We start from the raw sequence: 22,571 nt of genomic DNA on the forward strand, positions 1-22,571 counted from the left end.
TCTTGTTTCCCCAACTAAACTGTGTATCTGTCTGTTAAAGCTCCGCCCCCTGCCAGACTCATCCGAGAGAATAAAGGCTTCAACTTCAGTCCAGACTAACAACTTCCAGCGAGGGAGGACAGACTGTCTCTCCATCCACGGCTACAGGAGGAGGGAATACTACTGACCCAGACCACTGGAACCTACTGCTGACTGAACTTTAACAAGAACCAGCATTCACAGTGAAAGTCAACTTCAGGGAACATTCTAGAGTATAGGGAGTGTTGCCACCACTGACTGGGCTGATTTGGCGCTTGTTTGTAGCTTCACTCGGGAGACAAAATGGCTTCAAAGTCTGCTTTTTCAGAAGGGGACTTTTCCTGTCCCGTGTGTCACGACATCTTTAAAGATCCTGTTCTCCTGCCGTGTAGCCACAGCTTTTGTAAAGCCTGCCTGCAGGAATGGTGGAGAGGGAAGCACATAACGCAATGTCCAGTTTGTAAGAAGAAATATCCAAAAAATAAATATTCGACGGAGGATCCACCCTGTAACCTGGCTCTGAAGAACCTGTGTGAGGTCTTCACTCAGGAGAGACGCCAGAGAGCTTCAAAGCGTCAGAGAACTTCATCAGGGTCTGAGGCTCTCTGCAGTCTGCACACTGAGGAACTCAAACTCTTCTGTCTGGAATGTCAAGAGCCATCTTGTGTTGTGTGTCTTCATTCAGAAAAACACACCAAGCACAGTTTCCGACCCATCGATGAAGCTGCACTGGACCACAAGGATGAAATACAGAAGTCACTGATGCCTTTGCAGGAGAAACTGAATGTTTTCACTTCATTCAAAACAACCTGTGACAAAGTATTAGATAACTTTAAGACCACAACCCAGAAAACCGAGAGTCAGATTAATAGTCAGTTTAAGCGGCTTCATATGATTCTACAAATGGACGAGGAGGCCAGAATCAAAGCATTGAGAGACGAAGAGCAGCAGAAGTGTCAGATGATGACGGAGAAGATTGAGGCTCTGGTCGGAAAGATATCAAGCCTTTCACACACAATCGGAGCCATAGAGGAGGAGCTGAGAGCTGAACACCTCTCGTTCCTGCAGAACTACAAGACCACGAAGGAAAGAGTGCAGCTCACACTGCAGGACCCACAGCCGGTCTCCGTAGAACTGATAGACGTGGCAGAACACCTGGATGTGACCAAACACCTGGGCAACCTGCAATTCAGAGTCTGGGAAAAGATGAGGAGCTTTGTCCACTACACTCCTGTCGTTATGAAACCCGACACTGGCCATCCAAGTCTCGTGTTTTCTGATGATCTGACCACTGTTGTGCGCCTAGGAGCGCGGCTGCTTCCTGACAAGCCAGGAGAGGAGATTGACTATATCCTGGGTTCTGGGCGCTTTAAGTTGGGGAGTGGGTGTCACAGCTGGGAAGTTGAGGTTGAAGGCAATCAACAATGGGAAGTGGGCGTTTTATCAGTGAATGACGATATACCGGGATATTCTCTGCTGCCACACCTCAACGATCTAAAATTTTGTGTCGAGTTCCGCGATGGTAAATGCAGAGCAAAATCCTCAAGAGGGCCAGACACTCTCGATGAAATGTCATGGGTGCAGACTCTGATCTCGACGATCAGAGTACGGCTGAACTGCATCAATAGGCAGCTGTCATTCTTTGACGTTGAGGCAAACGAACGCCTGTTTCGCTTCAAGTACACTGTGAGTAACACATTCATTCCATTCTTCTACACTTCTGATGACCGGCCTCTGACTATATTGCCCAGGAGGAGCCGTGTAACTGTGGAGCAGAATGATGGTGTTGAAGATGATGACACTACTGATGATGAGGAGGATGATGATGATGAATCTCCATGATTGTGTTGTGTACTGTACTGTGGGGAAAACCTCTGGAAAAGACAGTCAAGCTGGTAGAATTGTTTTAACAGTACGTTGGTCTTCATGCTCCTGAACCGTCCTGTTATGTTTTGTGAAGTCAAGAAACTACTTGACATCAGCGAACTATTAGTTCAGCTATTCAAAAATAATGTTTTACTATTATGACATGGCCTGAATAGGGACGTTGGGGTTTGTTTGTTTCTGAATTAGATATGTAAAAAGTGCTGTTTTTCATAATGTAATTTTTTGTTATGTGACTGTATTCCAAATAAAAGTCTGATTATAGAAATCGTATCTGAAGTTGTAGTTTTTATAGCGAGGTAGTGGATTTTCGCGATTCTAGCCTAACAGTTATTGAATTTTTTTTTTTTTTTTTTAAACCTAACGTTAGACACATTTTCAACATTAAGATGTTTTTTATATACTCTATACTATGTTTTATGAAAGCACAAGGTGTGAGGTAAACTACACAGTAAATAGCACATGGTATATGATCTCTATTAAATTCAATGAGTTTTCTCTAATCATTTGAATATAAATACACTTGTCTTTAATCAGCTGGACTGAGGTAAACAGACCTAAAATGGGGAATCAAGGTTTCAATTGTGTCACTAACTTGTACAAGCAGCAGCAACATGTTGATGGGACGTGAAATAATACAATAACACACTATGAAAAACGTACAATAACTATAAAATACTAATGTCATGTAAAGAAGAGTAAGGGTCTTGTCCCAGATGGGTCCAGTAGCTTATGTTTTAGCGGCAGTTTCAAAAATATGCAGCCATAATGTGCTGATAATATATAGGATAACGGCAGTCTATATATATATATTTTTTAATGTTTTTGTTTCTATGAGGAGTGACTGACAGAGAGACCCATTAGCACAAGGGCCCTTAACCATAACATTACCTTACCTTAACCACCTAAGCATCAGTATTGTGGGGAAAGCTTTCGCGGCAAGCTCACAACACGTTGTGATCTTGTCGATCTGCTATTTTCAGCAAAACTAGACTAAAATGTTAGTGAGGGACTAGTGGAGAAATCTAATGGAACTAAAAGACAAGTCATTTTGTGTTGGGTGTTGCGCTCTGAAAATAGATCTACAAGCTCACAACGCGTCGCACTGCGACGCGTTGTGAGCTTGTCGATCGGCTGTTTTCAGCATGCAACCAAGTGTAAACTCAGCCATTACGACGCCATCAAGGCACCGGCAAAATACATTATAGTCGACTAAATCAACTGTAGATTTAGTCTGACTAAAACTAGACAAAACATTTCAGGTGACTGAAATATGACAAACTAAATGGAGTTTTATTCAAAAGACTATCACTAAATCAAAATTTGCTGTTAAAATCAACACTGCCAGTTGGTCTCCAATCGGACTCTTACTGATTATGCCGAGCTGATGGAAGGCGGTGATGCTGCAGCTGCTGCCTTCGGCCACGCCTCAAAGAGCAACGGCGATCAGACGAGCAACAAAGCGACCAAAGGGCCAAATGATTGCCACCCCCGTAGGGATTGCCATTTTCAACCAGGAAGTCCCCCGCCTCGCCGTCGAGGGACATCCTCATTAGTTCAGTGCAGCTCTCGCCCTGATGAAGACCATAAATGGTTGAAACATGCTGGTATTTTTTTTTTTTACAGAATATACTTTCTGTTTTAACTTTACCTCCTCCATATTTTTTGAAGTGCTCGGATCTCCTCTTCCTTTTTGGGACATTCCATAGTGTTTCAACAGATCTAGGAGGATGAGGTTAGAGTTGGTCCTGTCCTCGCGTATATGCTGCCCTTTAGTTCAAGGAGACAAAAGGCAGTGCCAGGTTCATCCCCTCTGCCATTAGGCTCGGTAATTAACATAAACTCATTGTTGACCTGGCATCCTATAGACCATATTCACACGGCGGCCATGTTTCTATGAAGTCAATGAAAGTAGCCACCCCGGGTGGCGGCACTTTCAATGTTAAATTCCAATATGGCCGCCGTGTGAATATGGTCTATAGTGTGTATAGTTTAAATGTACAGATTATTGATTTTCTTTTAATATTCTGCTGTTAGAAAGATGATAGGTTCTTGGTTTACTTATGATCCCAACACGCTTGCTAAGAACCATCACATGGTATGGAGCAGAATCATAAATAGACATAGATCATAAATTTCTACTAAAATGCCTGGCAGTAGGCTTGAGACATTTGGGACAGTAGTATTCATGCAGGTTCGATATCTGCTCTGCTCCGGGGTCATCAAGCATTCAGACAATGGCATACATATATCTCCATATATGGGCAAGAATAGAGACTCACAGGTAGACAGACAGATACAGATATCCCCATATATGAGCACAAATGGCCAGGACACAAGGCATGCTGGGGGGGTTTGATTGTATTACCTACGGTTCAAGAGTTGTAGGCAAAATGTGTATTTCTAATTGGCCTCATGGACAGCTGTCCATGAGGCCAATTAGAAATATTTGGGGCGGAGGTTCTTCCTTGACCTACCTAGTTAAATTGCAATTATATATGCATGACATTCGTACACCGATGGCGGAGGAAACCATGCAAGGCACCAACCTGCTCATCAGGTGTAATTAGGGGTTCAGCGTCTTGCTCAAAGACATTTTGACACCAACTCTGGGGGAGCTCGGGATCGAACTGGGAACCTCGCAGTTGCCACCCGGCCGCTGTACCGGCCACTATACCCCTGAGCCACTGCATGCCAATCGGGATCGGTCCAGTGGTGCCGGCGATCAGCTAGTTTTGGAGCGAAAACATAGTCGCCGGCCTTCTGCCTTCCGGCCGGGCGGAGAGGGGACAATGAAATCAGAACAGCTGATTTAGCGAGGCATTGACCCATGTGATATTTAATTAGTGTTATTGCGTGGTGTTATTTGTTAAAGGCTTGTTGCTTTTACATGGCCTGTTGATATGTATCTGAGACCTGGGTTAATTAAAAACAACATGTTTGTGTGTTTTCAGCTGCCTGGCAGATGGACAGGTCATCTGGGAGTTGACGATGCCTTTAGGCTTCACAGTCACACTTGTTTTCACACACCTCAGCCAAGTTAACTAGCTCTGTGGTTGTCAAAGTGTGGTTCGAAGACCCCCAGGGGTCTTTGAGGAGGCTCCATGGAGGGGTCCCCAGGAAAATCACTTCAACCACTTTAACCCTGTGTATACGCATTTGCTATTTTGAAAATAGACGATCTACAAGCTCACCCTTGTATCTTAAAACAAATGTTAAACATTTTGGAATATTTTTTGAAACATTTTAAGAACACAAATCTTGTGCGGGGGTCCCTGGCAGAAATCCATTTTCAGATGGGGGTCCGCGGACAAATACATATACATTTGGGAGTCCTGGACATGAAACTGGGTAACTGGCTAATAACGACCCCTTTAACATCCTAATCCTCCGCTATTTTGTGTTTTTCGTCGCTGTTACCACGGCGACCTGATGTCTTTGTCTTCCAGGAGTGTTGCATCATGGGCCTCTAGGCCTGTGAGAGGTTGTCACTCAGAACATGCTGTCACCTCTACTGTCATTTCTGCTCATTTACAAAAGCTGTTTATGTATTTAGTTCAGAAAATGAGGATATTAGGAGGGAATTTAATTGTAAGCGTGTCTGTTTTGCACGGACCACACTAAAGCACACGTGTGCTCCAGTTATAGGAGTTAAAATGTGGAATTCTCTCCATTATGAGCTAAAGGGTTGTACGGATATTTTTCAATTACCATCACCCGAACGGGGGTCTTGAAAAGCCTGGATTGGAAAGGTTCTTGTTGGGTTTCTTTTTAAATATGTATCCTAACCATTTGAGTGAGGTCTGTTATTCTAACGCCACCCTGAGGCCAAAATGTCAACTTAGTATGTGTGTGTGTGTATGTATCTTGAATCCACTTTCGTCCAGGTGTGGGCAAGGGGCTGCTAGCGGGACTCAAAGGGTTAGGATTGAAAGGTTAGGTTTGGGTAGGAGACACAAAGGAGACACTTTTGTGTCTCTTACCGGAGACAGAATGTCACATTTCAAGTTTTCAAATGTATGCAGATCTTTTGTAAATAGCAGATCTATAAGCTCACAATGCGTCGCAAATTGTGAGCTTGAAGATTGGCTATTTTCAAATGGCCGAAATGTATATATAGGTGGTTAATGTACGTGTTGTAATAATAATCCAAATCTACAAAGTAACTAATAACTAACGTTTTCAAATAAATGTAGTGGAGTGAAAGTACAATATTTGGATCCGAGATGTAGTGGAGTAGAAGTAAAAGTATTGGAAATTGGAAATACTCAAGTAAAGTACAAATACCTCAAAATTGTACTTAAGTACAGTACTTCAGTAAATGTACTTAGTTACTTTCCACCACCGCCCTTTGGGAGTATCTGTACTAGGGTGCGGGTCTGATGACTCAGCATATGGCACAGGGGATGGCATAGGGGATGGCACAGGGGATGGCATAGGTATGGCACAGACAGCCCTGTGTATAAATGTTAGCAACTGGACAAGCAATTTGGGAAGGGGTCAGACAGAGGAGGACGGTCATGAGGGCTCCTCTGTGCTTGACGTTGATATTCTTCTCTTTCTTCTCTTTCTTCTCTCCTTTGTCTTCCTCACCTTCCTCCTCCTCTTCTTCTTGTGAGTTACAGGCACAGTTTAATCTCAACAGAATTCACAAGGCTGGAGACTTTGTCCTGGGTGGTCTGTTCCCCATCCAGACCACCTCTGTCTTCCCGGAGCTGTCCTTCTCCTCCAAGCCCCAGGACACCACTTGCTACGGGTGGGTATCACGAAACACGACAGCAAGCAATTCAATTCAAACTTTATTCCAGACACAGAGGGGGTCCATAGAGTACACACAGATATCACACAACAAATAAATAACAAGATTGTTTGTACATACTGTATTATTATTTTTCCCCCTGCTTTTTTTTTGTGCTTTTGTTTTTGTTTGTACATAATATAGTAATATTCTTTTTTTATCTGTATTTCTTTTGTGATGATATTTGAACTGTTGGTGCCACTATATATGACTGTGAATTGAATACCAAGGACCTCAATGGAAACAAGACCGCAAGGACTTTTTTTGAACAGACCTTTTAATTTAGACAAAGTATTTTAAATGTAACTGTGCTCTCTTACATTTTTGCCTTATAAAATCAATCAATCAAACAAGAAAACATCGAGCTTGTTTTCATAGATATTATTACCATAAGGAGTAGTTGTATATATTCATACAAAGATAAACATTAGTGGCATTTTTGTCTGTCAGTTTTAACATTCTAGGATTCAGGTGGGCCCAGACCATGGCCTTTGCAATCAATGAGATCAACATAGACCCCAGGCTGCTGGCCAACGTGACCCTGGGGTACAGTCTCTACGATGCCTGCTACACGCTCGGCGTGGCGTTCCGCGCATCGCTGTCCATGGCCAGCGGGAGAGAGAAGCACTTTGACCTGGACGAGAGCTGTGCCGGCTCTCCTCCGGTACTCGGCATCGTGGTCGATCACTCATCACATTCTATCGCCATCTCTAGAATATTGGGTTTGTACAAAGTGCCCATGGTAGGTTTCCTACTTGAACACCCTTTTGTATTATGCTCAGTTTTGGTCATTTGGTTAAACAAATAATGATAAACGATGTATATTGTTGTTAACATATGTATAACTAAATGCATTTGAAATTAAATAAAAATGTAACTTTTCAGGATTCCAATTCAAAAATAGCAAAAATAAAATCTGAATTCCAATTCAAAAATAGCAAAAATAGCAGATCTACAAGCTCAAAACGTGTCGCGCTAAGATGCGTTTTGAGCTTGTAGATCTGCTATTTTTGCAACTTTGTGTGACATAGAATGGCCCGACAGTTGCCCACTCCTGATGTAGATGAATGAAAATGTTTCAACATGGAAACAATATGATGATTATGCAAAGCAGTTGCGATGATCCAAAAAAAAAAATGCGATGAGGAGATGATGTAATAATTGTGACAGGCCTTATAATCTGCTTTGTTTTGCGCCTTTTTGCAGGTCAGTTACTATGCCATGTGCTCCTGTCTGAGTGACCGGGATCAGTTTCCTTCCTTCTTCAGGACCATCCCAAGCTCTGCATCCCAGGTGACCTTAAAATATGTGTTCCATGTTCCAAGCCTCAAATGACCACTGATAATGATAATGATGAGTGTTAGTCTTTAATTCCACTGTCCTCGTATCTCACGAATACCGGTTGCAGTCTAAGTTTCTCCCAAAGAAAAGAGAATAATGGGGAAAAAATACTGAGTGCATGGTCCACAGGCCACCAGTTGAAAACCCCTGCTGTAGTGTAATCAGTATAATACATATCTCCTCTCATTTTGTTTGTGTGTATTACTGCTGGAGCTGAAGGTGTATCTTGACCAGTGTCAAAAGTGAATTATTAGACTTTTCCCCCCTCCAATATGGAATCTGTGTAGGAGATTGACTGATTTACCACTATATGTGAAGAATCTATCCTATAAGCACCTCTCATTCCATTCTTTACCCAATCAGATACGAGCTATGCTCCACATCATGAGGCGGTTGGGGTGGACCTGGGTGGGAGTGCTGTTTAGTGACGATGACTACGGCCACGATGCCGCCCGGATCCTCCAGGCCGACCTGGCCCGCTCCGGTCTGGGCTGCGTGGCCTACGTGGAGGTGGTGCCCTGGGACGGGGACCCGGCCGAACTCCGGAGGATCGTCGCCGTGATGAGGGAATCCACGGCTCGCGTTGTCATTGAGTTCATATACGGGATCAATGTGGTCCGTCTGCTGGAGGAGGTTGGGTATGATGCATAATTATAAGGAATCTGGAATGATATTGAAGTGAAGACATGAAAATATATAAAAATATATAGTTTTTAATTTAATTGCAAGTACTTTTTTTTTATTAAGTGAAATGCAATTTCACCCAGGGGCGTCAATTGGATATTGCAAGGTGTGGCAAGTGCCATACCTTGGCTCCAGAAAAAGAAAAAGAAAAAAAATATGACCCCCCAAAAAAAATCTGGATTTTGGGGGGTTTGATCCCCAAAATCATTTTCAGGATAGCTGTCCCTTATTTTAATCTCTGGGAGTTGTCGACCCTAACCTTGCCATACCTTAGCTTTTGCTGAACTGACACCACTGAATTCACACCATTATTATAGGTTCATAAATGTGTGCGGTACCAAAAAATCACACCGTTCACAAATATCACTTTCAATACTAATTGTTATATTGTATTGATATTAAATTTCATTTGTCTAGATAATCTGTAGAACAATGGATTATAGCTGTGCTCATTTGCCTTTAGTTTAAATGAATGTATGTCTTTTTTAAATGGTGTTTTAACACACACACACACACACACACACACACACACACACACACCCCCCTAATCAATAGGTGGTAAGGCAGAATGTGACAGGTCTGCAGTGGATATCAGACGTGGGCTGGATGAAAGCTCATTTACTCCAGACTCCTCGTTTTATGCCTCACCTCAGAGTGCTGAGTCTGGCCATCCGTCGTGGAGAGATAGCAGATCTCAAAGACTTCTTGTTAAAAATACATCCTGACAATGACCCTGACAGCAGACAAGAAAATACCTTTGTGAGTCTAATTTAGTATTTAACCCATTAAAAACTGGGAACACATCTGTGTAACCACTTAAACCGTTATTTTATACTTTGGATATTCAAAAATAGCAGATATACAAGCTCATAGCGCTGCACCGAGTGCCGCGCTATGAGCTTGTAGATCTGCTATTTTTGAAAAATCTTGAAAAGTTGTGCAAATCTATGAAAATATGTATTTTTTAAAGGGGACATTTTTGAATCAAAAGATGGGGGTCGGCGACCAAATACATATAATTTTGGGGGTCCTTGACATGAAAAGGTTTGAGCACCACTGATATTATACAGCAACATACGTTTTTCAGAAAAGGGTTAGGATTTAGAAGACATTTGTAGAATCCCCAGAAGCAAAGATTTGAGTCACAAATGTTTGCTTTGAAAATATATTTAAAAAAATCACGATTAAAAATAAATAATAGCCAAAGAAAAAAATGACACAGATTCTTTCCCGGTCTAAATTGGTGACGTAGCAATTTCAAACTGACATAGGTTTTTAAATATTATTATTATTCTTGTTTATGGTGTTTCTTCAGGTGAGGCAGTTTTGGGAGCACACGTTTGGGTGTAAATTTGCACCCCTTCCGTCAGAGTGGCTGGATGCTGGTGGACGGGTGTGTACTGGACAAGAGGACATGGGGACGGCAGAAACCACCCTGTTGGAAGTGTCTGACCTCAGGCCGGAGTATAATATATATAAGGCTGTGTATGCCCTGGCCCACGCCCTCCACGACATGCTGCAGTGTGTGCCAGGAAGAGGGCCTTTCCCTGGGCACAGCTGTGCCAGTTTGCGGACGATACAGCCATGGCAGGTGTGATATCAATTCACAGTTTACCTGCTAATGTTTCTCGTAGGATTCAAATGCGGTGGTGTAAAGTAACCGAGTACATTTACTCAAGTACTGTAAGTACAATTTTGAGGTACTTTTACTTTACTGGAGTATTTCCAATTTTCAGTACTTTTACTTCTACTCCACTACATCTCAGAGGCAAATATTGTACTTTTACTCCACTACAATTATTTGAAAACTTTAAACTTTTTTTTACTTTGAAGATATACATTATTATATTATAAAACATACATTAACCACTTTAGCCCTATTTACTTTAGCCCTATTTTATACAGAGGCTATTCGAAAATAGCCGATCTACAAGCTCACAACGTGTCGCATCGCGGCGCGTTGTGAGCTTGTAGATCTGCTATTTTCAAACATTTTAGTACTTTTACTTTTGGTACTTTAAGTACATTTTGATACCAATACTTTTGTACTTTTACTAAAGTAAATTTTTAATTCCAGACTTTTACTTGTAACAGAGCATTTCTGCAATGCTGTATTGATACTTTTACTTAAGTAAGAAATGTGAGTACTTTTTCCACCACTGTTCAAATGTAAAAGAATAATGAATATGTAAATATGTGACATATAGTCAAAGCAGTTGCCAGGCAGTAAGTGTGTATTAGTAAATTTGCTCGTCACACCATTTCTATAGCTTGTGTATTACCTGGAAAAGATCAACTTCACCACCTCGTTTGGTGATCATGTAACATTTGATGAGAATGGCGACGCTTTGCCAATCTATGATGTCATGAACTGGGCGTGGCTCCCTGATGGAAGTGCGAAGGTTCGAAATGTGGGCGTGTTCAAGAAGTCAGCCTCCGGAGATGAAGAGCTCATCCTGGACGAAGACAACATCTTCTGGAGCTTCGAATCCACAAAGGTCACTTTTTATAAACTAGCTAATATTGAGCTCATATGTGTATGTAATTTAGTTTAACACATTGTTCCTTTCCTCTGCAGCCTCCTCGGTCAGTGTGTAGTGAGAGCTGTTCCCCTGGAACCCGTGCGGCCAGAAGGAAAGGAGAACCTGTCTGCTGCTTCGACTGCATTGCTTGTTCAGAGGGAGAGATCAGCAATGAGACTGGTATAGGTTTACGTTATGTGGTTATTTAATAGATTATCTTTAGAATGATGCTGTTACTTCTCTGTCCCACTAACATTGCCCTCTTTGTCAGACTCTACAGAGTGCACCGGTTGTCCAGAGGACTTCTGGTCCAGTCCCCAGCGTGACCACTGTGTCCTGAAGAGCGTGGAGTTCCTCTCCTACCACGAGGCCCTGGGCATCTCCTTGACAACCATCTCATTGCTGGGCACGCTGATGTGTGCCATCGTCCTGGGCATCTTCATCTATCATCGAAGCACGCCCATGGTGCGCGCCAACAACTCAGAACTCAGCTTCCTTCTCCTGTTGTCCCTCAAACTCTGTTTCTTGTGTTCGCTTCTGTTCATCGGCTATCCCAGGCTCTGGACTTGTCAGCTGAGGCATGCAGCGTTCGGGATCAGCTTCGTGCTGTGTGTCTCGTGTATCCTGGTAAAGACTATGGTGGTGTTGGCCGTGTTCAAGGCCTCCAAGCCCGGGGGTGCAGACATTATGAAGTGGTTCGGCGCCATGCAGCAGAGAGGAACGGTTCTGGTTCTTACTTCCGTCCAGGCAGCAATCTGCACAGCCTGGCTTGTGTCTGCCTCACCGACTCCTCATAAAAACACACAATATCAAAGTGATAAGATAGTCTATGAGTGTGATGTGGGATCAACGGTTGGTTTTGCAGTGTTACTAGGTTATATTGGGTTACTGTCACTCCTCAGCTTCCTCTTAGCATTCATGGCAAGGAATCTGCCAGACAACTTCAACGAAGCCAAGTTAATCACTTTCAGCATGTTGATCTTCTGTGCCGTGTGGATAGCCTTCATCCCAGCATATATCAGCTCTCCGGGCAAATATGCAGATGTAGTGGAGGTGTTTGCTATTTTAGCATCTACTTTTGGGATATTGGTGGCGCTGTTTGGACCAAAGTGTTATATAATGCTTTTGAAACCTGAGAAAAACACTAAGAAGTCCATCATGGGCCGAGGTGCCACCAAGACGTAGAAACAGAAATTGAATAGATATATTAAGTAAAGATCACATTTTAAATAATATAAGAACCGCACAGCCAAATATGCTGCGAGGCGCTGACAGTGATTCTGGTTAAAGATGGTTTATTCCAAGGATTCCCTCTCGATAGGATTCTGTGAACTTACAATGGTAATGACTTCATGCAGAAATGTTATCATATACTGTAGTTAGATAATGTTTTACAGACATCATCGACGTCATGAATCTTAACCAGGACATAATTATTACAAAAGCAATTGTGTGTGACATTAATTCCATATTAATTACAGATCTATCAGATACACTTTCTCTGTGTATTTTATAACACTGTCATGAATATACTTGATACGTTGATAAGCTTGTTAGCACTAGATTCAGTTTTCTACCAAATGTAACTAAAACTAGTAATACAGTCAGAGATGCAAACATCTTCTTTCTATCATGAATGATTAGCCCCTCTTAAAGGCTTCGTTTGGTGATGTTAAGGGACAGTTCACCCCCAAAATGACTTTTTTTTCTCCTATCGATTAGTGGAGACTTGAATTCATGGATATTTTTTTGTTTTATTCACATTCCTAAGACAATAATTTGATGACCGGCAGCGGTTCCGGGATCTACAGGAACCGCTGCCTACCGGTCCGCTGGTCATCAAAATATTGGCTTAGGAATGCGACAAAAACATACAAATGTCCATGAATTAAAGTCTCCATGGGGTGACTGATTGATAGAAAGAAAGTATTTGTTTGGGTGAACTATCCCTTTTCTTTAGACTTAAATATGTAAGAATTAGTACATGTACACACACTGTGTGTCAAAGTACTACAGGTATGTAAGAGACAAATGCTCTGTATAAAAGTTCATAACTGACCATGTGCAAGTGGAGATCTCTGTATCGGCTAGTCCTTGTCCCTTTCATGCCCATTTATGGAGATCCCTGATGTCATCAGTATATGCCCATATATGGGCACGCCCCTTTTGTGCCCATAGAGCACCGAAGTCCTGACGTCACTCGTTCATCCCCTGGGTCGCGGAAGTAATAACATTGGGTCATCTTAAAATCATCTTATATAAGTATTGTGAACTGTGCCGGCGATGTTGTCAGGGAGGTGGCTCTGTATCATTTACGATACAGTCACTCATATTTGATACAGTCTATTTCTGGCGAAAATATAACTAACTAATTTGGCGGCAGTAAGATTAGCGTTTTCTCGCCGTCAGTTGATGTTCCATATCCATATGAGTCAAGCCACCTGGGTCATTTGTTTATTTTTATATAAATTAAACAAGTCTATGGGAATTCTGAATGGGGAAAAAAACGTGACTCAGGTAGGATGTGTAAATTACGTCAGACTTCGGTGCTCTATATGGAGCTGACTGATTTGTTTGCTGATGCCATGACGACACATTTGAGGTTAGACAACACACTCCATATTTGGGCGTAGCTGCATTGGGAACTCCTTATTTCCCAATAAGGAGTTCCGGGTTAATCATCAGTTAAACATATCGCACATTTCCAAACACAGACATATTTCCTAAAATAAATAAATAAATTGAGGCTCTACTACACCCAGCGCTGCCTCAACAAATCCCTGAGGACTCTGCATTTTGCACTTTCTTTGACAGATATTCTTGGATTCATGTACTCATAGATTCATTAGAAAAGATGAGTGAACAAACATTAATTCATTTATGATGACAGTGCTGTCAAACAAGTCTATGAAACTGAAATCTATGAAGAAGTTTAATCTGCAACACAATTGTATACAGCCAGTGTTGGAAAGTAACTAAAGTAATATGTAACTTAAAGTAATATTATTACTTTTTTCCAGTAACTAGTAAAGTAACACGTTTTGAGTAATAATATTACTTTAACTTTTTTCCAAAAGTAAGTTATTACTTTTTTTCACGAGCCTTGGTGGTACTCTGGGCTTGAGTGTGTTTATTTGATCCTGTGTTGTTTTTGGTCCATTGATATAATGGTAGACTGGTTGGGATCGAGTTGCTTTGCAGGCTGCTGATCCGGTCTATTTTATTAGGCAGAAAATACATTAAAAATACTTTGTCTAAAAGGTCCTTCCAAAAAAGTCCTTGCGGTCTTCTTTCCATTGAGGTCCTTAGTATTCAATTCATAGTCAAATGGTTTTCATTTAGTCTGTAAGTTATGAATTCATACACAGTCAAAGTCTTGATGTTAATTTAATTCAAATGAGTGTACAAATGGAACCAAATGGACCCATCATGTCATGTGCACAGAACACTTTTCAGAGTTAAATCAACAATGAGGATTTTACAATGTAGGCTGCAGAAAAGAGAAAAAAACAACTGCTAATGTTTAAAATGCAAAGTCAGACTTTTGGGGAGAAAGGATGCACTTTTTGGGGGTGAGAAAAAAAAAAGTAAAGTAAAGTAATAAGAAACTAGTTACTTTTGGCAGGGAGAAATATGTAAAGTAAAGATATTACTTTTTAAACAAGTAATATGTAGTAAGTAATATATTACTGGTTTTGAGTAACTTTTCCAACACTGGTCCTGATCATCAACAACTGCCAAATAAATGAACCCACAAGCTTCATCATCATCTTCATCACTTGTCTACAGAGCTGTTAACTAGTTTAATGAGTGAAGTTCAGCCAATATGAACAGATAGAAACACAACAGTGGAGCTGAAAAACGGAAAGATAAATAATATTGACCAAGGAATATCTAAACTGTCAGAATTAGACACATATTTTGTTCTTTGTTTTAGTAAAGTTTGCACGCGTCCGAATGGGGTGCATCATGTCACTGTCACACCCTGAGCGCTCATTCTCCTAATTAACAAAATTTAAATGAATAATTAAAACCTCATGGGACAGGATAGACTGAATGTATGAATCATGTATTAAATTGAAGTTCATACATATAGGACACATATAGGACACCTCACCATGTGTCCTTCAATTAGTGCTGAGTAATGAATTATTACTTATGAACCGACAGGCAGCCCTGCCCAGTTTTCTAAGCATTTTAGATATCGATCATTTACAGTAGATATTGATAATAAACGGAAGGTATTGATTACTGGATGTATTGATCATTAGTCAAATCAGGATCCAAAAATAAGAACTGAACTCTGTGTTGGTGATATTATTGATGAGAATGTTCCTTGTTCGTGCCCCCCCCCCCCCCTGAGATCTGCTCCCCTGCTCATTATACATATGAATGATTACATATAAATCATGACTTAATATAAATGATTGCCATCAGTTTTTCCCATTAATATCATAGACTGTGGCAGTCCACCATTGTCACCTCAAACCACCCTATAAGGTCTAGGTCCACCCATCACCTCAGACCACCCTAGAGGTGTCTAGGTCCACCCATAACCCCGGACCAGCCTAGAGGATCAGGTCCACCCATCACAGGGAAACAGTGATGTCATAATGATCGTAAAACATTAATTATCACACATTATCAATTATTATAAACTGACCTTTAACCTCACAGACACTATGTCTATAAACCTAACCTTAACCCTAAACCCTGACCTTTAACCTCACATAAACAATGTCTATAAACCTAACCTCAACCCTAAGCCTCAAAACCACGTCGACCTGGGCGAAACACCTGGAAAAGACAGTTATTATCGTTAGCCTTGGCTAACCAATTAGCATTATTAATTGTTTAAAGGACACATTAGTGAAAAAGGTTGATGATGTCATCATTGTGCTGCTGTTATGAGTATTTAAAAGCTGAATGGACACACATGTATTTCCTCCTCTCTCCACCCGGGGGCAGCGATGACTCTCTGCTTCTCTGAAAACACACCCAGGTGTTCTGTGAAAAGACAATAAACCAATAAGAGTCAGAATGTATTAACTGTGTGAACATGTTAACACTTTAGAATAACCTTCCTTTATAATAGTAAATTAATCATTCCCAAATTATTAGTTAATGTGATATTCATAACGTGTTAAATGTGTGTTAATGGTTAATGATTTAATGATTGAAAACTATGATATAAATTGTTAATAGATCATGAACAAGTTATTAGTAAGGTTAGGGTGAAGGTTAGGTTTATATCCGATGTCCAAAAGAACATAAGGATTATAGACCCATAGCTCTCACTTCAGTGACCATGAAATCACTGGAAAGAATACTGTTGCAACATCTTGTAAGTATAACTAAAGACAAATTTGACCCCTGTCAGTTTGCTTATAAGAAAGGTTGCGGTACAGAGGACGCGGTTGTCACACTGGTCCACTTCATTACAAAACACCTAGATAAGTCTAACAAGAATCATGCAAGGGTGCTGTTCTTAGACTTCTCTTCAGCCTTCAATACAATACAGTCTGATATTCTGGTGACAAAGATGGTACAGTTGGAACTGAATCCATACTTAATTCACTGGTATGCTTCCTTCCTTACGAACAGAGTACAGAGGGTGAAAGTGAACAAAACCCTCTCCTCAGCATTAACTACTAATGTTGGTGCTCCCCAGGGTTGTGTAAGCTCAGCTGTACTTTTCACCCTTTATACTGACAGCTGTCGTACTGAGGAATGTCTGTCTGAATGTCGCACTGACAAACCAGACCAATACATTCTAAAGTACTCTGATGATACAGTTTTGATTTCTCTTTTGGATAGTTCCAGTGATCCTGGACTGCACCAACACAGAGTAAATAAGGTGGTGGAGTGGAGTGATAACAACGCTCTTATCATTAACACAAAAAAGACAGAGGAGATTGTTTTTGGTGCCCCACTAGAGATACACAGATCCCCCATTACTATTCATAGTGAACAGATCAACCAGGTATGTTCGTATACATACCTAGGAGTAGTAATTGACCACCTTCTGTCATGGAAAGACCAGATTGAATCAGTGGGTAAGAAGACAAAGCAAAGAGTCTATTTCCTTCGCCGCCTGAGATCTTTTGGTGCTAGTAGACAGATTCTTCTTTTGTTTTTCACTTCTGTTATTATGAGTGTTCTGCAGTACTGTAGTACCACCTGGTATGGATGTCTGTCTGTAGCCTTAAAGTCACAACTGCTGCAGCAACTGAACATTTGTTCAAAGATTGTTGGACAACCACTTCAGAGGCTCTATACATCTACGTATAATGACAGTATGATAAGGTTGGCAAGGAATATCACTTCAAACACTAGCCATGCTTTGTATGGAGAATATAGGTTGCTGCCTTCAGGAAGGAGATACAGTGTTCCTACATACAATAAGGTCAAACTGAAGAGGTCCTTTGTCCATCAGACGACATTGAGGCTTAATCAGGAGTTGTAGGCTTGGGGTAGGCTGAGAGGTGGACATTGCTCTTGTCTTTGTATGTCTTTATGTATGTATTTTGTTTTGTTTTGTTTTCTTGTGTCATGTCAAATGTGTGTCCTGTTTATTGTTTATTGTTGCATACATGGCTGCTGGGTCGCAAGACAAATTTCAGTGTGAACTGACAATAAAGTATTATCGTATCGTATTATAGACATAGTTTATGTGAGGTTAAAGGTCAGGGTTTAGGGTTAAGGTCAGATGTGTGAGGTTAAAGGTCAGGGTTTAGGCGCCACCTGGGCGCCACACCAAAGGAAGAGGGAGTCCCAATTAGTGTGTGCGGTTCATCAAACTGATGAAAACACCCCCCTCCCCCCCTCATCTGACCACACTGTCATCAGTGTTGTCTGATACAGCAAATCATTTGATTATAAAATTTGGTTATTAGATTCATTATTATAAGAAATTAAGCAGAAGACATATGATAATGTGAATTCACGCGACCGGGATGGTTTACCAGGATAGTTGTTTCACTTCTTACACAAGCATGTTGTTTTGTGTATGTTTTCTAGTTGTATTCACTTTTATACATAACAAAAAAAAAGTTTAGTAAAAAGAAAGAGGAAGTGAACCTGGGTGTGTGGGAAGAGTCTAAAGATTGTCATTGGTTGTCGGCACCAGAATACGACCTGATAGAAGAACAGAGACAGTTAAAACAGACACACAAATAAATCATATTACTGTATTGTGTGTATTTCTCCATAAAATGCATAAATGTGCACACAACACACAACAACACAATAACACAACAACACAACAACATTAGGGTTCAGTCATCAGAACTAATGTGAACATTTGACTCTTATTTAGGACTAAATGTAACACTGATGTATTAAAGCTAAAAGTGACAACATAGAACACACTTTACATGTTTGTTTGTTTGTTTGTTTGTTTGTTTGTTTGTTTGTTTGTTTGTTTGTTTGTTTGTTTGTTTGCATTTCTGTGAGGGTTCCACATGTCATGTGATCCTCTGTTGATCTGACCTCATTTCTTCCTCTGGTATTATATTAATTAATTAAACATGTTAATTAAACATGTTAATAACCTCGTTTCTTCCACTGGTAGTATAATAATTAATTAAACATGTTAATTAAACATGCTAATCACCTCGTTTCTTCCACTGGTAGTAGATGAATCCAGACAGGAACAAGACCAGACCCAGAACCAGACCTGATGCTCCCATGGCCACCTTGTTCTTCACTGACTCTGGCATGGAGTCATCTGACAATGCAAATATCATATCATATCATATCATATCATTGTGAGTCTATTCAGTAATAATGAGTCCAACCCTATTGGTCCAGTCCTTGAGGAGTTTGTCATCTGATGTGACATGTCCTTCTTAGAGCTAAATCCATCCAAAACAAAGGATATGATGATAGATTTTAGAAGACATGAATCAACCTTTTACTATGATGATTATAAACCAGGCTGTGGAATGTGCAGAAAGTATCTTGGGACAGAGTCATAGACTCAGAACTGTGAGGCAGTTTGTAAAAAAGAACATCAGCGCTTGTTCTGTCTTAGAAAACTGTCTTGTTTTCACATTGATGAAACCATGATGACTCTTTGATCTGCTTTTATCAAATCAATCTAGTATTTTATCAGCTTTTATCAAATCAATCTGGTCTTTGATCTGCTTTTATCAAATCAATCTGGTCTTTTATCTGTTTTTATCAAATCAATCTGTTTTTTTATCTGCTTTTATCAAACCAATCTGGTCTTTGATCTGCTTTTATCAAATCAATCTGGTCTTTAATCTGTTTTTATCAAATCAATCTGGTCTTTAATCTGTTTTATCAAATTTATCTGGTCTTTAATCTGCTTTTATCAAATCAATAAGCTCATAGCGCGACACAGAGGGCCGCGCTATGAGCTTGTAGATCTGCTATTTTTTTTAAATAGCAATCAAACATTTGTGCAAATGTTTGAATATAATTTATATATTTTATTTTTTAAACAACATTTTTAACTGAAATATTTTCTTCTGGCGGGTCACTGGAACAACATATTTTGATGGGGATCAGCGGCCAAAAACATATCAATTTGGGGGTCCTTGACAAGAAAAAGTTTGAGCACCACTGATATATTTTTTCAGAAAAATTAAGACATATGTTGAGAGACATTTGACAGTTACAAATGTTCGCTTTAAAACATATTATGTTCAAAGATTAGCACAAATGTTCAAGATTTTTCAAAAATAGCAGATATACAAGCTCATAGTGCGGCACTCGGTGCCGCGCTATGAGCTTGTATATCTGCTATTTAGACAGTAGATTACACTAGATTACAGTAACTGACCCCAGTCCATCTTTATAGGCGCGGTCAGGCTGGGATGTTCCACCATGCATGTGATCTTCTCTCCTGATCTGTAACACACGCACGCACGCGCGCACACACACACACACACACACACACACACACACACACACACACACACACACACACACACACACACACACACACACACACACACACACACACACACACACACACACACACACACGTAGTAGCCGATCTACACACTGAAACGTGCTGCGGTTTGACACATTGATCTGTTGATCTTTGTTAATATTTTATTTGACTATTTTTGTGTAGGAGCGTGAATGCCCCGCTGGGCTCTCCTCCGCTCTAGTGTGTATTGTGTATTCCACTATTCCCTCCCCATTGCAGAAAAAATAGGAAGGCCGCAGAAGAAACTTAGTAACGAGATACGCACGTTATAGCGTATTCCTGTGTGTGTATTCATGTACAGCTCGCTCGCGAGTGGTACTGGTAGTACCAGTAGAGGTGTGGTGTCTATTAGGTGTGTATTTCTATGTATAGGTGTCTGTTAGGTGTGTACCTGGGTGTGTACTCCAGGTAGGAGTGGTACTGGTAGTACCAGTCTCCATCAGACAGCTCATCAGTAGAGGAGAGACCAGAGGTCAAAGGTTCTTGACCTATCCACCAGGTCACCAGGATCACTTTAGGATAGAAGTCGTAGCTGCTGCACCTCAGCATGTGAGTGTGTTCACCACGACGAGGGGGAGTCTCTGACTTCAGTCTCACTTTGGGCTCCACTGGATAAATAAGATTATTATTATTATTATTATTATTATTATTATTATTATTATTATTATTATTATTATTACATTTATTACATTTATTATTATTATTATTATTATTATTATTATTATTATTATTATTATTAGTAGCAGTAGTATTATATACCAGTCATAGGAACATGTCATTATCATTAATAATTGTATATCATCCAAATAAGATCCAAATGATCCAGAAAGCCGCAACGCGCTTGGTCTTCAACCAGCCAAAATGTTCACGTTTCCCGGCTCTCCCCCGTTCTCCTCTCCCTCCATTGGCTCCCACTTGCTGCCCTCACAGAGTACAAAACACTGATGTTGGCCTACAAAGCAACCAAAGGTGTCTTCAAACCTGATCCAACCCTACAACCCCTCCCGCTCACTCTGAATCTTCTCTAAAACACCCTGGACAACGCTCCACACGTCCTAGACTCTTCTCCCTTCTCTAAAACACCCTGGACAACGCTCCACACGTCTTAAACTCTTCTCCCTTCTGGCTCCCAAACGGTGGAACAAACTCCCCATTGCAGTTAGAGCTGCAGACTCACTCCCAATCTAGCACCATAATCTGAAGACTGTAGCACTAGACCTAGCCTTGATGACCTTGCAGGCTTATGCAAAGGTTAAAATGTAATTTAGATATCATGTTATGTAGACAGATGCCAGGTTCATTGTAGAACTGGCATCCTATAGTTTGGATGGTTTCAATGTACAGATACTTTTTTTGTTTGATATTATACTGTTTAGACTGATGATAGGTTATTGGTTTACCTATAATCCTAGATTACTATTTCTATGCATTTGATGTATTACCTTGTGTTTTCCTTACTTACTGTAAATCTCTCTGGATTAAGAGCTTCTGATAAATGCCTACATTGTAAATTGTAACTGTAAATGTCAGTGTTTGGCCACCAGATGGCCCCAGAGAACAACTGTAGATTCTACAATAGTCTACAGTTTTCTACGTCATAGAATTCATTTATATAACGTAATTTAAACATATGAAATAATTCACAGTTACACAGTGCTTTACATAAACAACAATAAACCAGCAATATCATTCAATGAAAATAGTTCGAATGAACTGGAGTAGAAACAAACAAAACAATACACATAATCCTGTGGTATATTACTGAAGTGATTAAAAACATACAAAACAAACTAGTTAAGACAATGATTAAAAGTGAAATAAAATAAAAGTGTATAGAGGTGTGTTGTAGCCTGCATGGTTCTTTTTAAAGTTCATTTAAAAACATTAATCCTGGTGTCTCTATTTTAGGCAGGTCATTATATGAGGGTGAAAACACTCAGAAATAGATCTATGTTTCATTTATACTCGGTGTAGATCTGCTATTTCCACTGCGTGACAGCGTGTTAGGATACAGTATAAATCAGGCTTTAGTGTTTAAGAGGATCTGAAATGTTTCTCAGCAGATGAATGTTTTATAATCATTATCAGATCAATATTAACACCATTAATCATCTCTGAATGGAATCATGTGATTTCATGTTATAGTTTATGAGGTGATGAGTGTTGAGTGCTGCTCTGAGATCAGCTCACCTCTCTTGTTCAGAACAGAGGAGTAGTAGATCTCAGCGTTGGGTTTGCAGCGTGCCTCTCGGTTTGCTCTCATCTCAGCCAGTGCTCTAGGATCTTTATTCCAGCTCTCTGCCTGCCTCACACCAAACTCAGTGTATCCAACATACTGACCTACTCTACTGTCCCACCTGTT

At 40.5% G+C, this 22,571-nt stretch overlaps 3 protein-coding genes across 3 annotated transcripts in view; 2 read left to right on the plus strand and 1 right to left on the minus strand.

The window, feature by feature from the left end:
* Window positions 1-321: 321 nt before the first annotated feature.
* On the plus strand, window positions 322-1,860 carry LOC308092847 (E3 ubiquitin-protein ligase TRIM35-like; the record flags this gene model as incomplete). The annotated part of the gene is made up of 2 exons (XM_080438945.1): window positions 322-1,005; window positions 1,087-1,860. The coding sequence occupies 2 exons, from the start codon at window positions 322-324 to the stop codon at window positions 1,858-1,860; spliced, it is 1,458 nt and encodes a 485-aa protein (XP_080295071.1).
* A 1,429-nt stretch (window positions 1,861-3,289) lies between these two features.
* Window positions 3,290-12,432, plus strand: LOC308092848 (extracellular calcium-sensing receptor-like; the record flags this gene model as incomplete). Its single annotated transcript, XM_080438946.1, has 11 exons — window positions 3,290-3,495; window positions 4,857-4,941; window positions 6,528-6,658; window positions 7,151-7,442; window positions 7,907-7,993; window positions 8,405-8,679; window positions 9,379-9,484; window positions 10,098-10,316; window positions 10,996-11,223; window positions 11,304-11,427; window positions 11,519-12,432. The coding sequence occupies 11 exons, from the start codon at window positions 3,290-3,292 to the stop codon at window positions 12,430-12,432; spliced, it is 2,667 nt and encodes an 888-aa protein (XP_080295072.1).
* A 1,932-nt stretch (window positions 12,433-14,364) lies between these two features.
* Window positions 14,365-22,571, minus strand: part of LOC308094508 (H-2 class II histocompatibility antigen, E-S beta chain-like) — a 16,370-nt gene continuing 8,163 nt past the window's right edge. Inside the window, exons 5-10 of the mRNA XM_080441218.1 lie at window positions 22,400-22,571; window positions 20,601-20,817; window positions 20,057-20,124; window positions 18,863-18,976; window positions 18,328-18,384; window positions 14,365-16,254 (exon numbers count right to left, since the gene is read on the minus strand). The exon at window positions 22,400-22,571 is cut by the window's right edge and continues 101 nt beyond it. Of these exons, the coding sequence (XP_080297344.1) occupies window positions 18,347-18,384; window positions 18,863-18,976; window positions 20,057-20,124; window positions 20,601-20,817; window positions 22,400-22,571 (609 nt within the window). The 3' untranslated portion in view covers window positions 14,365-16,254; window positions 18,328-18,346. The remainder of the gene's footprint in view (window positions 16,255-18,327; window positions 18,385-18,862; window positions 18,977-20,056; window positions 20,125-20,600; window positions 20,818-22,399) is intronic.

Source organism: Gymnoscopelus braueri (assembly GCF_963280865.1).
Source record: "Gymnoscopelus braueri genome assembly, chromosome: 10".
NCBI lineage: Eukaryota > Metazoa > Chordata > Actinopteri > Myctophiformes > Myctophidae > Gymnoscopelus > Gymnoscopelus braueri.